This window comes from Rhagoletis pomonella, unplaced genomic scaffold, assembly GCF_013731165.1.
Source record: "Rhagoletis pomonella isolate Grant_MI unplaced genomic scaffold, Rhpom_1.0 Rhpom_scaffold_00001, whole genome shotgun sequence".
In the NCBI taxonomy this organism is placed as follows: domain Eukaryota; kingdom Metazoa; phylum Arthropoda; class Insecta; order Diptera; family Tephritidae; genus Rhagoletis; species Rhagoletis pomonella.
The window spans coordinates 22,186,795-22,205,861 of record NW_023458555.1 but is presented as its reverse complement, the minus strand read 5'-3'; the positions used below and the strand labels follow the sequence as shown (position 1 = coordinate 22,205,861).

The window sequence follows — 19,067 nt, the reverse complement described above, 5'->3', positions numbered from 1 at the left end:
AGCTTACTTGCATTTCATTTAAGTATTTATGCATGTCATGCTTTTTTTTCGCTCTTCCCCTTTATAAATTCCATCATCTTCTGCTTGTTACCCTTTTTCGCATAAAAACTAATATTTTTAGCACTTAATCTAAATCTGAACGAAATGGAAAATGTCGTTTCACATTACCGTCAGCCACTAACCAGAGAAATATGTATGTACATAAGAAACCTGCAGCTGGGAAAGTAGCAGATGCCAACGATACAGATATCCTGAATCTGATTAGGTAAGACGTGAATAGCTTTCCGCTGATTTATGTAACATCTTTTTTTTTTTTTTTTATTTCTTTGGTTGCTTAATGTCGGTCTTTTACTTGAATATCTTTTTTCGCTGCTGCTCCACTCGCCGCTTATGTTGCCGACCACCTTGACTGATTTTAAAGATTACATGGGATTTGCGTGTTGTCAAATTGAATTGTGTTGAGATTTGCTAAATGCTTCGAAACATTTGCTTTACTGGTTTGCAAAAAAAAAAAAAAAAAGATTTTTAATCGTATTATGGATACACATTTGCTAAATTTGTACACACATTTATTTATGTTCATATGTATGTTAGTAAAAATACTTTGTACACATGGCTATAGTCAGTAAAATAAAAAAGAAAGCTAGAAGGTTTTTGGTTTTTGTATTCGCGTATTTCTTTTCTTTTATTAAAACCAGTAAAACATTTTCCAATACCTAAAAGTGTATATAAAATTTTCGTAGATTTTAAATATTCCATATTTGTAAAAATAATCTGTTACACGCTGGGAAAGTTGGGGTAATGCTTCGACAAACTTTGTACTAGTTAGCAGCAGTTGATACGCAAGGACAGTTGAACTTTGAAATACATACATACATGCATTTAATAAAAAAGATAATGAACCGAAGAGTTTAAGAGCAGTTCAAAAGTTAAAACTGCGCAAACGTTTACATTAAACTTGAGTATACCAAAGCGGCTGCTAAAAGGCGTTAAATACAATGTCTGAGAGATTAAAAGGTAGCTACACAAACAAGTTTACACAAACATTACTAGTATCCAGGTATAACCAACCACTAGACCGTAGCATAAAGCTTAAAGCACTGGCTGTTGTATAATATTCGTTTGAAGTTAGCAGGCATTAGATACTACCATGTCGCGCTGGTAAATAGCAAATAAGAAGCAAGTAAGTATAATTTTCACCCGCAGCAACAACATTTGCACGTGCCTTTAGAAAATGAAGAACACAAGGTGACACCCAATGCTGCAGGATGTCTGAAGTTTTGTGTTATTGTAGTAAATTAACAACAGCAAAAGGGAAATGCTTATAAAATATACAAACAACAACAACACAACTAGGCTCTAGTGCTGTCAACTTAATTATACAGTTGAAAGGCAAATGGAGGGCGACGACAACACATTAATCTTGTTAGAACCGCAAGTCCTTTTGCAACGAAAAACATTTTGTAGGCTTGCCTTGCAGCTAAGCGGGTTTGGTGGTTTTTTTTTTTTTTTATATACTTTATCGCTTTTCGACAAGTTTGTACATTTTATGAATGTGCTTTGGCGGCGATGGCAATGTGAAGACATGAATTTCCAAAAAAAAAGTCGACAGGAAAAGGAAATTGTTTGCAAGTGAAAACTAACTTTTAATTAGAGAATAAACAATTTAATTTATTTATTTTTTTCTTTAGCATGTTCTCTTCCATCAGAATTAATTTTGTTCGTACCTATTTACTCGAAGTTAATGCTCGCAAAAAAGACGAATTGTTCTGCACCACAACAACTTAAGCTCCAATAGATCAGCTGAAACAAATATAGTTTTTTAGCATTAAAAACATCGAATTGATGAGTCGGGTCATCTGCTGCACATTTCTGATTTGGCACCCAATGTTTTATTCTTATTCCTGCAGATCAAGAACAAATTGTGAGGTCAACGTTTTTCAACTTAGCTTCTCAAGAATTAGCTCGGTCACTTCTTTCGAGCTATCAAGGACACCGGACGCGATCCAGCCATCACCGCTGCGTATTTATCAAGGTAATATTGTAAGCCAAAATCATTTGTAAGCAGCACCGAATTTGCATTTTAAAACTTATCAATATTGCATTAATTCACGGTGTTATTCTCATCTTTTCTTTTAAAATAAAAAACCTTGGTGCAACTACGAGCTACGTGGCTCCAAGCGTTTGCATGGTCCTTCGAGCCGGAGCAAAAGAAAGGAGGAAGGAAACGTAAAGAAAAAGGTCGACTGAAGGTTTCCGAAATCGCATGAATGACCAGCAACGTAACGCATTTGGTAAGGGCATCGAAGCGAAATACGGTCTGACTGAATCAGATCGGGATGACAGGATTGCACAAGTTGTAAGCCAAGTTCAATCAACTATGCAACCACGCGCTGGATCCATATCCATCACTACGCGTGCAGTTGGATTTGCAACAGCAATCATCTACGAGCGGACATGCACAACGTGGAACTTAGCTTCAGTAGCTGAGATTGCCGACATCCATGTTGTTTACCGCGTCCATCAAGTCCCTAGCGTAATGGCGATGATTTTAGACTGTATTGGAAAGGTCGAACATGATAAGAACGTGTGGCATGCTGGATATCCAGCGAGGAACACCTGTACCGAGGCAGACAGGTGTGGGACTCTCGTAATTAATCCCGACAACATTCGAGATACACTGACTGCATTGGCCGACCCAGCAACACCAGTTGAAAATAGGCGAGATTTCATTCATCACAACTCAATACCAGAAAGCTGATTGGACAATGAGATGTTGATGAACTGTAGTGCTTGTAACTTGTTAAATATATACTTGTTTAAATATACTTGGAATAACTTTTAAGCTCAATTATTGTTCATAGGTTTTTATATGTATCTCTACTTAAAAGCTCATAAGTTCTAAGTTTATTATTCAATTTATGTTGATGAGCAGGGCCTTATTGTATTAATGAAGAATCATGCTCTGAGTGCAAAAATCCAAAAGTTAACAGGTTCTTTCATGTTGATATTTTTACCAAAAGTAACTTTTTTAATATATATATTTTTTATTATTATGCACAATTGTCGATGAATCAATGTCTAGCTCCTAAACTACTAATCCGTTTGGAATAAATCGTTTATGCAGAAGATAGTAAATTTAATGTGCTTCACTACTGTAGAAAGAACTTTGAGATCCGCCAGCTATATAAAAGAAAATATGGAATTACGTGAATGCACTTTTTCACATCTCTAAAAACCGAAATTTGGCTATATCTCAAAAACTATTCAGATTCAGTGGAAAATTTTACATGACAAGTGATGGTTTAGTGCCACAGTTGGAATTTCTTGTAAATTAGTGTAATTATCAATAAGATGAATAGTTTTCTCTAATTACTTTTAATTCAAATGGTTTTCATCACCTGCAATGGTACTATTTTTATTTTATGCAATATTATTTAGTTAAATAGGACTAAAATAAGCTGTCCAGTAGGCCTACCGTGGAAACCGCGCCAAATACACTACCACACAAGTACAGTGTAAATTATGCATATTATGGAGAACAAAATTTTTTGAGTCGCTATAACTCAGAAATAGTAATTCTTAGGAAGAAAAATGTTATAACGGTTTTTATAGATATTTTTGTGACAAACCTTACCGTTTTGCTGAAAAATGAAAAGAAAAAACCAACCTATATGACCTTTGACCTTAAATAAAATTTGTTTACAGACGTGGGCTCGATGGCGACTTTTGGCATTTCATTCATAATGGTGTTCGTAACACTCGTACCAATTTTCAACTTTATGCGAATTATGGTAACCTTGAACCTCTAACTTGACCGGGCTAAATACATTCATACATTTATATAACAATTTGAGTAGCAAGCACTCGTACAAGCATTTTCTGTAAAAAAAAAAATGAGGCAGTGGAAAATTGGGGAATGTGTGATAATGAGATTTAAGCAAATAATAAAAAAGTATACACTGACTGCGAAAAAAATTGGCACGGAAAATTGTTCACAATATATGCATAAATATTTTTTTCTAATATTTTTCCGCTAATTTTTTATAGAAGTATGGTTCATTCTACAACAAAAAACATAAAAATATAATTCCTAAACTTTGTGCAAAACTCCCGAAAATTCAGCAAATTTTCATGCAAATTTTAATTTTTTAGAATTTTTTCGAGTATGCAGTTTTGCAGCATTAAATTCTAGTAAAAAACTGCGAGTTCGGAGGCATTGCCTTTTGAGAATTTTTTTGTTGCAGGTGTTTTGTATTTTTTCTGAAATGACGCGCGAAAAAATTGCCAAAAATCAAAGGTAAGGTAAAAAATCTAGTCAAAAAGTTGAAAATTTGCTGAGTTTTCGTGAGTTTTGTACAAAGTTTTAGGAATTATATTTTAATATATTTTGTTTGTAGAATGAACCATATAAATATTAGAAAAAAAATTGTTGCATATATTGAGAAAAATTCGCTGTGCCCATACTTTTTGCCGGCAGTGTAAATATGTAAATACAAATAAATATCAGTTACAACTAAATAATTAAACAAAAAATGGGGAAAACTTACGTTGCTTCTGTGAGGAATTGATCAACGATGTTTGCGCCGCTAAAGGAAAATAAAAAAAATTATAAAGATGTAAAATAAAAATATATAACAAATCAAATAAAAAGAAAGTTAAAATAATTAACTGAAAATATTTGAATAAAAGAATGTTGATATAAATAGCGGTTAAGAGGCCAACATAAATTTGCTTAAATGATTGGCTGAGCTTAGAAATAACAAAAAAAAACCGGACGCAACTATATAATATACATACATATGTACATTAGACTGCATCATCAAAATGTGGCTGTTTTGCCGACGGGATTATAAAATCTATTATATTTTAAGACTTACGCCAGAATTTTTCTGAAAAATATTATGATTTACGTGAACTGGCCCGATTTGAAAACACCTCCAAAAATGGATTTTTTTTAATGAATAAAACTAGTTTCTTAAAGTACTTTTTGAAAAAAAATTAACTCAGATGACAAAACAGTTTAAGCTTAAAAAATCGGCCTAGACATATAAAATTTAAAAATTGGGACGTGAAGATTATTACATATATTTATTGTTTATTGGCACAAGCCTTAAAAAATAATAGATTTTATAATTCCAATGGAAAAACAGTACCCATTTTTTATAATGTAGGAGTGATGCAGTCTAATGTACATACATAAATAATAATAATTTTAAAAACTTTTTTGTAATATAAACATATCCGCTAATAGTTTACGTTCACAGAATTGCAGATAATAATTAAAAAATTGAAAGATCATGATTTTGTGTTTTTTTGGTTTAGGCGGGTTCGTGGGCATGGCTACATACATACATATTTCGGAGTTATGAACAAAATTTTTTCATCAAAGACCCAAATTACGATGCGTAGTCAAACTATTACTAACGTAACACTAACAAAAGTGATAAATATAAAATTTAATATATTCTAAGGCTTCCGCCAAATATTACGATTTGCGCGAGCTGAAAATTATCCCCAAAAGTTTTTTATTAATAAAATTAATTTTTGAAACTGTTTTTCCCGAAAATCAGTTCAGATGATAGAAGAGTTTAAGCTTAAAAAATTGTATCAACGAAATCAAAATAATGAAATTTTTTGAGGCAAATTAAGATCGGTCCCGCTCACGTAAATCTTAATATTTTCCCAAACACGTTTATCGAAAGTCTTAGAATATAACAAAGTGTGGGAGAAAATCCGAATTTTTTTTTGGTGAGGCACTCTAATGTAAATACATAGTTAACAATAAAAATTCATATCGTCCTCCGTAAAATTAATTTCATTCTACAAAAGTCTCCATTTCCTTCCACAAAAACAATTGAAATCTAGCACTAATTTACAAATAAGCCTTTATTGTTTGGGGGGAAAATGGATAGTTGAACGCCTGCCAGCGGTTAATTAAGCATTGTGAACTCAGACTGTAATACTAAATTTGTAAACACGAGTGGACACGAAACGTATATGTTTTTTCAAGCTATAGACTAATTAATATCATTTTTTTTATACACTTGCTTTTCTCTCAGCTATGTAAAAAAAGAAGAAGAATTAATTTTCAATCAGCTCAGTCCTGGGGATGATGCTTTTAGATGCACTCTAGGTACGTAGAAATTTGGTTAAAGAAAATTATAATATTAAAATATCGTCACCTGAAATACCTGAAAAACTGTAACTAACAGTGCCACATGAAATGAAAATGGCCGAACTACAAATACAAATTCACTTTTTCATTGCATTTTATGCATTTCATAGAATTACGAGTCCGCAAATCATTGTATGTAAAAAAAAAAATTGTTAGTTACGGATTTTTTGTATTTCAGGCACCGATGTATAGAAAATATGTAATATTAAAAAAATAATCGTTATAAATCAATTTTATCTTTGTCCAAGCATTATTTATTATGACGCCTGCATATTAAACACTACCGATTTGCCGCAGCTTCGGAGTTGTTAGTACTATAAATAATGGTTAGATTCACGATTTTATTTACAGAGAAAATATATATATCTATAGATTTAATCCATAGCAAGCACATCAATTTAATTTAACTTCAAATTAATTCACTTACTTTTCTGATAACAACGTTGACACTTATGCTATATTCAGACAATCAACTAAATTGGGTCAAATAAATTTTAGTAGTTTTGATGTTAAAAAAAAAAATATAAATCTTTCATTTTAAGCTCAGCTATTCTGCATTAACTTGAATTTACCGTACAATCTGAAAAGTTTATCCTTGTCAAAAATTTAGTCATAGTCAAATCCAAAATGGGAATTGTAAACTCAAAACTGAGCATACAAATTTAAAACCAAGATCAAAGACTGAAGCCCCAAATCAAGGGCTAAAAACAGAAATGGAAAACAAATATCGTGCCACATATAAAGTCTTCGCGCATTTTTGGGTAAATTTTTGAAAAAAAAAATTCTTTATTAAAAATGTATTTTAATTATTTTAATCAAGTACGGATGTAATACATTTTTATTTTAAATCTCATAATATAATAAGCTGTTTATAATGACTATTGTTAAAATCTTAAAATGAAAGCTTATCAAGATTCATAAATTTTATGAATCTACGAGAAAATTACTTTCAACTTTTTAGTCCATTTATAGAAACGTAGTATATTAAATTTCTTTTTATTTGATTTCCTTCTAATCAAACCGAGCTCTGGGGAAGTGAATTTGCTGGAACTGATGTGTATTCATCTTCTTTACGAGCAATGTAAAATCATCAGCTGTCAACCCAAAACTTGGTAACTTTAATTTAAAATTAAATTTGCCCAATTCAGCTGGCTTTTTGAACATGGTATAAGGATTGTTTTATAAAGATGCGACCAGAAATGCATTTTTTCGAATTCCAGAGATCCACATACAGGTATAAATAATTAAATACTTACGATAATATTGCATATTACTTAGTGAGTAAGCAATTCTAGTAAGCTCACCTGCAATTAGAAGAAAAAGTTAATTAGAAAAAGAAAACACTTAAAGCAATCATGTATAATAAATTAAGTGAAAAAGTGACCTTCAAATGAATGATATATGTATAAGAATACTTAACCTAGATATGAACTATTTATAAAATTTGCACCTGTGCTCAAAGAAAACACATAAACAGACGAGGACACGAGTATACACATGGCACGTGTCCGTAAAGAGATGCTAAAATATTTGCAATTACTATTTGCACAGTAAACAAACGCCAACTAGAGGTGTTCATACATACATACATATATGCATTGCATACACACATATTTTTTAATACATGCGGACATCATGTTAGTTTCAAAGGTGAAGTCGGAGCAGAAAAGAGTTGCAGTAAATTCTACTTTTTGCACAACAAGCAAACTTAATAGACATGAATTGCAAACCTACACTATGAACATATGCAGATACATATTTATGTACACTAGGGTGGTCCAAAAAGATGTTTTAAATGTTAAGCTCTCACCTCCTTGAATGGAAAAAAGAATAGCCGTATTTTTTTGGTTTAAAAAATTTAAATGGTATTTAGAACGGTCTCGAAACTAATGAAGCAAAAAAATGAACTTTTTCTCAGGAACTCTAGAACTATTGAAAAGCTACTCAGAACAGTATTAATTTTTATTTTTTCAAAAATTTACCATTTTCTACTTAAAACAAAAAAATACTTAGAACTATATAAAAAGCTACTCAGAACAGTTTTATTTTTTTTTTACTATTTTTTAAATATTTATAATGTTTCTAAGAAATCTAAGTAACAAGCACAAAATTTTGATGAAACTTTCTCGAATTTTGCAAGTTTTTGTACAAAAGTTTGATTTACATGGTTTCTGTTACATAACAAGTTAGACTTTCATAAAAAATAATAAACAATAAATAATCGAATGGGGAATAGCCAAAGAATACTAAAATGTCCCTTTCCTATTTATATTTTCGCCTTTGTATCAACAGCTTATATCAACGAATTTTTTTAGAGAATTAGTATTATTTTTTATAATTTCACTAAATTCAAGTTAGAATCATTTGATTAAAAAAAAAATACAAAAAAACAAACCAAATAATTATAAAAACCGTAAAATTTTTTTTTAAAATAATGATGATTGCAATATAGCGCGAGTAACGATTTGATAGAATAAAACATAACCAAAGATCATAGAAAATAAGGATGCTGGCTACGAAAGTGCTGTCATGTTTGTACGAAAAATTGTTTTTGGGCCAGAGACTCTTGTTAAATTAAGAAGGAAAACAATAAAAATCGGTAATTAATCGGTACGAATATGAAAAATCGGGACACTTATACGTCTCGACTTTTAAAAACATTCAGCGGGACAATTTTATCAAAACATTACATAACATAAAAAAGCGCGCTAAACGTATGACTCACTCGGGATGCTTGTTTGGTGCATAAATATGTACATACATACATATGTACATACAAACATGGTGGTACCCCCAAGGAGATAGAAAATGCCTTTTACATTGCTTCATTCCAAAGCCATGGGTTATTTAACAGTGTATAGCACATAAATAGATGCACACGTGCAATAAAAACAAACATACGTACATATGTATGAATGTATGCATGAAGACTACCGTATGCCACTGCGTATGAGAAACATTATGGCAGGTGGAGAAAAGAAAAAAAATCTTAAACTATTAAACACGCCTAACAAAACAAAGCGAACATACACAAACAAACAATTTATGTGCGAGTATGCTTGTATTCCATATACTGACATTGCAGCTGGCGGCGAGAAAATCGAAGAACCTTGACCCACACTCCAAGTAAAATTCCGAATTACCGAACCCCAAAAGGAATCGAACAGCAGTAGGAAAGGGTCTCTATGTGTTTTCACAAGCCCAGTAGGTGGCTTGTAGGCTACATACATATGTACGTCTAATGCGTATGGAGTTGAAAAATGAATAGAAATTGTATGAAACACTACAATAAGAAATACATACAAATAATAGAGCAGATGTCCAGCTTCATGGCATGGCCGGGATTATTGTGTTTGCCAGGGCGTATGCGTGCTGCTGGAGGCAAGTTAATGTGATAAAGGCACACAACAAGCACTTGCCCTTATTGACGAGCAGCATTCATTTGCTTTTGTCATACATTATGCGATAATTGGTAACAACAAATCATTACCACAGTAGGAAGCAGAGTGTTAAGTGAAATTTAAGCAAATACTCAGCAAGATGTTCTGGTCCAGGCGGCGTTATTCTTGCGATATGGCAAAAACACAATGGAGATTGTGATTTTACTGCTGAGCGAGGAACAGTGTTTTAATTACTCATTGTGACCTACAAAACACGAAAAATACGCTATGCGCGGAATTGTGGCTACAGGAAGTGGCTAAAATTTTCGGAAGCAAAATTTTCCGATAAAAAAGATGGCAGTCAGCCGACTGGTAAGATATCACTATCTCTAGCTAGTGGAAGTCGGGCGGCGAAAAGAAAACTCGCGAGGAGGAGACGTTGATATTACGAAGTCAATCGGGTTAATGGATTTCATATTTTGATGGCTTTGAAAGTGGCTTGACCGATTTCTCGGACTGTTTCTTTAGTTGACAATCTTTTACATAAATTATCCCTACTCCAAGATGAACGACGAATGCAAGGCTAAGGAAGTGCCTGTTTCCTAGATGCGGACTCAGGATACCGGTCGATCTCCAGTTAAAAAAAAAAAACAATTGCCGTGGGATCGGGAATAGCGTGGCGTACCGCGTATATTTCGAATGAGCCAGAGGATACTCAAAAATCATCACGTTCGGACCGACATTGCACCCAAGAAGACTAACAGGGCAATTCTAGCTAAGACAGCAAAAACTTTTTTCGTAAGACAAATGAAAGACAGAAGGCAAGTCGAAAAACTTTTGTTATTCTAGCAGAAAAGTCTTGGAAAAAAGCACTTGTATATAACTTTTAGAAACTTATTTAATTTATTTTTTCGTTTTTTAATCTATTTTTTTTTTTTTAATTTTGCGATTTCGTTTTAAAAATAAAAATATTTTCTTTTATTAAATTTTTATGTACTATTTTCTTCTTTAATTTAATTTAATTTTATTCTGTTTCTAATTAAATTTTTAGATTTTATTGTTTAAAAAGAAAGATATATTTTTTGATTTCATTTAATTTTTAGAAACCTATTTTATATATTTTGTTTCCTTTATAATTAATCTTTTCCTTTCTAATTTAATATTTAATTGTTATTATTTTCATAAGAAGAATATTATTTTTAATTTAATTTTAAGGAACTTATTTTATTTCGTTTTGGTTGAATACAATTTTTTCTTATTTTCGTTTAATTATTTGAATTTATTGATAAACAAGAAAAATACACTTTTCATTTCTACTTATTTTTAGAATTTTCTTTTATTTTTTTCACATTTATTTTATCTTTATTGTTTCTTAATAAATTTTATTCTTTGAAATTTAATTTGAAGGTGTTATTCTTTTGAAAAGAATATTATTTTTAATTTTTAGAGACTTATTTTATTTTATTTCAATAAATTTTTTTTCTTCCTTTTAGTTAATTTTTTAATTTTATTCTTTAAGAAAGAAAAATATTTTTATTTTTAATTTCGTTTAATTTTTAGAAACTTATTATTTATTATTTATTATTTATTTTTTCTTTTTTCAATTCATTTTTTCTATCTTTTTTATTAATTTTAATTTAGTCTTTCGATTTCGTTTTGAAAATTAAAATAAATTTTTAATTAAAATAGTTTTTTTAATTATTAAGTACTACGTTTTATTTTATTTTATTTTTTTCTTTTTTTAATTTAATTTTTAGATTTCATTTGGGGTACTCACAACGGTGTCGTAAGTGTCGTATTGTTGTATGTCGCAAACTTTAAACGCCTAAAAAAATATGTTAAAGGGGTCCGTACAGTACCATCAAAGTCATATTATGAATTTTTGCGGTGTTTGTAGTTGGTTGTCGTTTCAAGTTCTCTAAGCATTTATTTAAGCTTGTAAAGTTTACGACATACAACAATACGACACTTACGACACCTTTGTGAATCCCTCAATTGTTTAAAAAGAACAAATTATTTGTATTTATCTTTGCTTAATTTTGATTTTATCTACTTCTTCTTTTTGTAATTTATTTTTCTTTATTTTATTGGCTTTTAATATTTTTAAAAAACTTAATGTAAAAGGCGAACAGCATAAGTTAGCAAGTTAGCGGATCATTCAATTAGTCTTTCGAAAGACAGTATTGACAATTATTTCACGAAATACTTTTATTTTTATTTGACAGTTGCCAGAATTGCGCTGTAAGTTATCTTCGAACAACTATGGGGTATCCAAACCCCGACGCCTCCACAGGAGTTTCGGGATCGACATTAAGGGATTTCCCATCCGTGCATTGGTCAAGAGTCAATTTATGACCCCTTATAGGTTTCATTGACTTCACCTCCAAGAAATGGGCTGCCTTCAAGCGAATTGCTAGAATCGGGGTGCTCTGAGGAGCAATCCTCACGTGTCGGCGTTACACAGAAGCTCGGACAGGCTCATGTGGAGGTAATGAAATCCACTTACACCAGCGTGGTGAATAATGTGTAGCTGGATTTTCAAAATCTCATTCAAGAGAAAAAGCCTACACCAAACGAAAGCGTAGCATAGCCTTAGTAAGACATTAAATATTTGCAAATGTATGCAAATTTATATGATTTTTATTTAACACACATCCCTTGTACGTGTGTGTACGTTTGTGAACAAAAGCCATCAAGAAAGTGGGAATACAAAATAAAAGCGGCATTTAGAGGCAATGGCCAGACTAAACTGTCTGCTTAAGTAACGTCATATTTAAAAGCTCAATTTGAGCTTTGAACAAATAAATGCTAGGTCATTCAACGACGAGAAGTAAGTGAATAAAAATACGCTGAGTAAGAAACAGCTTCTTGCCACCATTTTGTTACTTAGTTGAATAAGAAAAAATAAAGTCAAAAATATAGAAAAAATGTGAGGATTAAGCTAGCTTTTCGGCACAAATGCTTTCAATGGTTACTTTGCCGCTTTGGGTAAATATGTACATAGGGATTGCATTGCTTCACTTAAGCGAGGATAATGATGACAATATTTTCTTAAATCTGAGCGTATACATATATGTATATTTATAAGTGAGTAGTAAGATCTTGGAATCGGGGTGCCAAAGGGAATGGAGCTTGCAAGTGGCCAAGTGGAAATTAAACTGATGATAGTAAAAGGTTACGAAATAATTGACACCTCTGCATTTGAATGCATGTACCTACAAACGTAGTAAGAAAATAAGTTATCTATTGAATGTCTGCGCAGCATAGCGCCAATAATTATTACTCATATCTTGCACGCCTTCGAATCAGGATATGTCAATAATAATTTTCCATATTGCTGAAGTCATGGCAAAGTATGGCATCAAAGCCATGATTCTATTACCTACATATTTTTTGTTGCCATTTTGTGTATTTCAAAGTAACTTCTCTCCTATTTGGCCTGTTGTGGTCAGGAATCTCACAATTACATTAGACCGTAGCCGAAAAAAAACTTCGCTGTATACCTTCGAATCTGAAGTATTTTTACAAGGCAATTTCGAAAAAAAAAATATTGGCCGAGCGTAAGCGTTGTCTTTCTAAATTTTTTGCCATTTTATCAGTATTTACAGTCGGATCTTAAAGTATGATACTTCGATGTTCTTGTTTCGAGGAGAATTGATCTCAGCTACCCCGTTCTAATACAACTATCTCAGTTCTTATCACCCTTACGTTCATAAACTAAAATTTTGCCAACAGTTGTAAAACTTTTGCTAAGTAAGCATTTCGATAATCAAAAAAGAGCTATGTATTTAAGGAAAAAATTATTTTATTGTCGCATGTAGGTGTCACCGAAAAATATAAAAACCGACCCAAAAAAAAAAAAAATGTTTTTTTCTAAACGGCGAACCTTTTTTTGTTTGCTGGTCAGGTGGTACGGTCTAATGTACACACTTAGGTATGTATGTTTGTATCTTTGTATGCGCACAGGAACTTTATTCATTATCAGCATATGGCGTTTATTGTTGCGTGTGGCAACAGTGGCGACACCAGCCGATTTTCTCTTCAAAACAAATAAACAGCAGCCTCTGTGGTCACCTTCGATGTATACACGCATACTTATGTAGTATATGCGTGCCAACACATTGTGGGTTGCTCATTTCGCACTACTGGATAATCGGTACTTATTTGCACTTCATAACATTATGCTTTAATAAATATTTAGAATAAGATTGATATTCATTTGCCAGCTGTGCTTGTTTGGTTTTGCTTTTCACAATACTAGGTCTGATATTTTATGTCTTTAACAATTGTTACTTAGTAATACTTAAGTACGTATCAGTGTTACAGGGTTGGTAATTAGCTTTAACTATTTTATATTTTTTTCTGATAATGCTGACAAAATAACTTAAAAATTTTGCAGTAAACACATACATACATATGTACATACATATGTATGTTACTATGTAACGATAAGCCCAGAGCAGAAAAACGAGCTTTTTGCCCCATTTTGTTAGGGAACCACGAGAAATTTGTCCATATTCTCAAGGCTGTAGTTTGGGAGTTGCCACTTAACTAAATTATACACAAGTTATATGAAATAATAAAATATGTGTGTCAAACGAAAGAGTTTTAAGAAATCTTTAGCTTCAAATTTAGCAGTTTTTTTTTTTACATGTTTAAAGAGGATTGCAATCTATTTAAAAATTTAATTCAATTAAAATTATTTAATAAGTTAAATGAATTAATACAATATGGGTTTCATTTGTTTCTATACTAACTATTCATGAAGGAGGCTTGCCACCGGTTTTAAAGGTCACACTCAAATTGAATTAAGCGAATTAGGTAATTGGAGCATGTACCACATTAAAGGTACGAAAGATATTTAAGAAGATTATAGCTTGAAAATATTTTGAAGAGGGTTGCCACCTGTTTGAAAAGCCGAATTAAATTAAATTATAAACAAGTTAAATGAATTATTACAAAATGCGTATCATTAATTTCCAAACTAAATGCAGGAGGGTTGCCACGGGTTTAAAAAGTCACATTCTAATTAAATTAGGTAAATGATATGAATCACAAGACGGTTAAATATATGAGAAGCCGAGTTTCGTATGTATTGTAATCTGTTTGTTTTTTTTTGTATTCTATTAAAGAATCCTTTATCTTAGATCAAACTTTTTTTTAGTAAAAAAAAAATATTTTGACATCACGCTACTAAGGTCAGCATTTGCGAGTTTAATGGTATTTTCGAACAATTAATATTTATGTTATTAATTAGCAAAGTACTTTTGTGTTGTTACATCCTCCCAAGACTTCAATGGTATTATTTATTTTCTATGAATGTGGGTGTTAGTTAACTTTCTACAGTTATTAATCTTCCATAAAAAGCGGACATCTGCTTGCAATACAAATAATAAACACTACAGTATTAACTAATAACTTTAGACGTTGTGCGAGAGAGTAACAAAATAAAAATACTTTGAAGGCGCTGAGAAGCACGCGGTGTATTTGCTAGATGTATTTCTAAATCACTGATTTCTCAAACACTTTCATTTGATACCCATATTGTAATATTTAACTTGTCATATCAATTTAACAGGATTAAATTTTTCAAAAAGGTGGTACCCCGCTTCAAAAATATTTTCGACATTAAACTTTCTTAAACTTCTTTGGTTTGGTACCCCTTTTGAAATGTTTATTCTATCAATTTAATTAAATACAATTTTTCAAACAGGTGGCAACTCCTCTCAAAAATATTTTCGGCGGTAAACTTTCCTAAGTCTTTTTGGTTGATACCCATATTGCAATATTTAACTTATTTTTTCAATTAAATGAAATAAAATTTACAAACAGGTGGCAACCTTACACAAAAATATTTTCGGCTCATTCATTTGACAGCCATCTTACAATATTTACTTTATCCTATCGACTTACTTAAACTGAAATTTTTAAACAAGTGGCAACTCTATTTTTTTATTTATTTTAGGTTTGACCTCTAGCTATACATAGGTGAGAACTGTATGCATTAGTTCTTGAATAATGCTCGTACAAATATACATACAGACAAAACTTCTAAAAATTGTTTATTTGGCTTCTGTTGTGCTAATAACCACCCCCATATATTTTTTCTTTAATATCTAAGTATAATGTACAGACATCGGCCTGTTAAAATTTCATTAGATGCATAGATTATCCCGAAAGTTAGCCGGAATTTGAAAAATACAGAAGAAAGTGAGACCACTTCTATAATTGAATTCTACCAGATTTCCATCTCTATCTCAGCAGCAACAACCCACTGTATCGCAAGCTCAAAATCATATTTGACAAATGGTTTCGAACATTATTTTTAAACAACACAATTTATATATCGAGCCGTAACCGCTACTTAAGCATTAAAATGAAATAAAATTTATACATATCGAGCCCTAACCGCTAAAAAAACGTAAGCGACATTGTTTTCGAAATTTTCTTTTTGATACAGAAATGCATCTCTAGATGCTCCAGGAGCATTTCTGCATCAAAATAAAAATTTCAAAAAAAATATGGCGCTTAAGTTATTTTGGCGGCTAGGGCTCGCGATATGTACATAGTTTATTTCATTTTAATGCTTTTTATCTGTAGACAGTTGCACATTTAAAAAAGTAGGCAACTTCATTTATTTAGGTACCAGCATTAACACCAATAATAATGCTAGCCTTGATATTCCACGTAGAATCACTCTTGCCAAAAAGTGCTACTTTTCACTGAGTAGACAATAGCGTGAGCCGAAAATCCGCTTTTTTAGAATTTTGATTGGTATTAGCAAAAATATGGTTCATTATGCTCTAAAAAGAATCTGTGTCAAAGATGCAAATTTTTGGTCAATAATTTAGGCTCGCCCAAGTCCATCAAAGTTCTGCAGCTTTGAACGTATTCAACGCGGGTCGCGATGCTGGTAACAGAGGAAGAGGAAGACCTCCACTGCGTTGGAAAGACCGGGTAGAGAAGGGCTTGGCTTCACTTGGCATTTGCAATTGGCGTCAGTTGGTTACAGTGCCAAACGAGAATAAAAGATAATGCTTTTTCTGGTGCGTGGAGAACTTTTTTTTTGGTTATTAAACGAGCTATTTACTAGCTGTGGTGTGCCGGAAAATATTTTTCAATTTTATAATATTCAATGCAATATTTGAAAAATAAATGATGGCAATATCTAATGAATACTGATAAAAGTATCACAGAAGAAAAGAAAACTCAGCCCTAGCTTGAAACTACGGTTAAAGGGCACTGAATATGTTCAACTACATACATACATAAATATGTACATATGTATATGGAATCGTATATTTATCTTTACTATGCATCGACTGCAGCAGTAAAAACAAATAACAATTTTTAATGGAAGATTCGTACTCAAATAAATAGATATGTATGAGTGCATGCAGTTATACATATGTATATGCATATCTGAATTTTATAAGCCACATAGTTGAGCCTGGAATAGTCTAACGGACTGGCGTCAGGCAGATCAACCAAGTATACAAGGATACATTTAATTAAATCCTTTGTTATAAATGTTTGCTTGTTGACTTTCGGATGAGTACATATGTATACATGCACATTCCAGTACTATACTGGTGCAAAAACATGTGTACCATTATACGCACATACATACATACATAAATATGTACATGCAAATATATGACCACTGAGGTGTGAGAGTGAGTACATGTCAATTAATTTTGTATCAGTTTTCATCAGATTAATGCGAATTGGTCATGGTCATAGGATAACGAGCACTTGTGCGCGAGGATACAGGATATTTACATATGTGGTGAGTGCAAATCGAGTGTAAAAGAAATTTAAACTTTATACTAAGGAAGAAAAGTTGTCAAATTTCTTAGAAGCTTATAAAATTAAGTGAGTAAATTGCATTTCAGCTGATTAGATAACCGAGAACAAGTCTTCAAGAGCTAAATATTTAAGAATTTAGAGAAAATTTAATTAAAAAACTTGCCATCAGCCAGCACTACATACACTACGTCGATGCCAAGAAAAAGTGTGTCTGTAGGTATACATACATACATGCATATGTATGATTCCTTATTAAATTGTTTAACAACAAAAACAATTCAATTAATTTTCCAGTCAACTATGTAAGAGCGTACATTTGTGTGAATGTGTATGAAATGTTTATCGAATGTGTCATGTCGTTAGTTTATCGCTGCAACTGGGAGCAATTATGCGACACAACAGAAACATAAAACCACACTCAACACTATGTAGTTAGTATCTACTTGTTATGCCCAACAACAAATTCTAAATTTTGTGTTATTTATTGTAACACAATTAATTATTGGTTGGTAAAACGTGGGCGAGCGGAGAGGAGAGGAGTGGAAGAAATTGCTAAAATGTTATAACAAAGCGTTTCGAGTTCTTCGGAAAATTATGTTTTATAAACTATGGGAAGCCGCAACCACATGTTTCTCGACACAAATGGGTATTTGCATGTTCTAGAATTTCGCATTGAGCAGAGACTTGGAAATGTTTGAATAAATTGTAAAGAAAATTTTGTCTGAACATTTATAAGTCAGTGTTTAATATTTAAATTAAAGAGCATATAAAATCAGATTTTATTAAATTTAAGTAAAGTAACGTAAAATATAATAAATTTAAGCAAAGTAAAGTAAAGGAAAGTTCACGTATTATGGGAAGTAAAGTAAAATAAAATAAAGCAAAGAAATGTAAAGTAATGTAAAGTAAAGAAAAGTAAAGTAAAGAAGGGTAAAGCAAAGTAAGGTAAAGCAAGGTAAAGCAGAGAAGACTGAAGTAGTAAAGTAAAGCAAAGTAACGCAAAGTAAAATAAAGTAAATTTCAATAAAGTAAAGTAAAGTAAAGTAAAGTAAAGTAAAGTAAAGTAAAGTAAAGTAAAGTACATAAAAGTAAAGTAAAGTAAAGTAAAGTAAAGCAAGATAAGGTAAGGTAAGGTGAAGTAAGCAATGTAAAGTAAGTAAAGTAAGGTAAAGTAAAGAAAATTAAATGAAAGTAAAATAAAATAAAGTTAAACAAAGTAAAGTAAAGTTAAGTGGGAGGTTAACTCCTGGCGGTGGAGGAGGGGGACCTTTCATTACGCCTCCGAGATGGATAAGATTGATGAAATCCCCTAACCGGCGCCCGACTGGAGGTTTATTGGGCTCAAGAAGACCTACTTAGGACTTTACTCCGATCGGAAGAGGTTCACTTGTTTTTTTTTTTTTTTTTTTAATTTACCCCTATAATCCGCTTTCTTATAATATGCTCCGTTTTTTCTCTCACTCTATCTAACAGCTGTTTTTTTGGCAGTTAACTAACGATTTTCGGTAAAAAAAAAGAAGTCAAGTATAAAATTATTCTTGGAAAAGTGTAGAAATTTGGTGTATTATATTCCAACTAAAGTGGTTTTAGTACTGTAAAAAGTGATCGATTATGAGACCCATTAGAAATAATGTGGAAAGGAAGCTAAACTAGAAAAAGTCCCCTGATGCCTAATGCTCGCAAAATATCTAATAAAAAAA

General features: G+C 31.7%; 1 protein-coding gene across 12 annotated transcripts in view; it reads right to left on the bottom strand.

Moving 5' to 3' along the window:
* The window catches only part of LOC118741035 (synapse-associated protein of 47 kDa), a 151,730-nt gene that overhangs the window by 73,876 nt on the left and 58,787 nt on the right, over window positions 1–19,067 (bottom strand). For 11 of the 12 annotated variants that reach the window (XM_036472867.1, XM_036472834.1, XM_036472917.1 and 8 more), the window contains exon 3: window positions 4,551–4,589. The exons of the other annotated variant lie outside the window; for it this stretch is intronic. In XM_036472867.1, coding sequence (XP_036328760.1) covers window positions 4,551–4,589 — 39 coding nt within the window. The remainder of the gene's footprint in view (window positions 1–4,550; window positions 4,590–19,067) is intronic. 12 annotated transcript variants of the gene reach the window in all.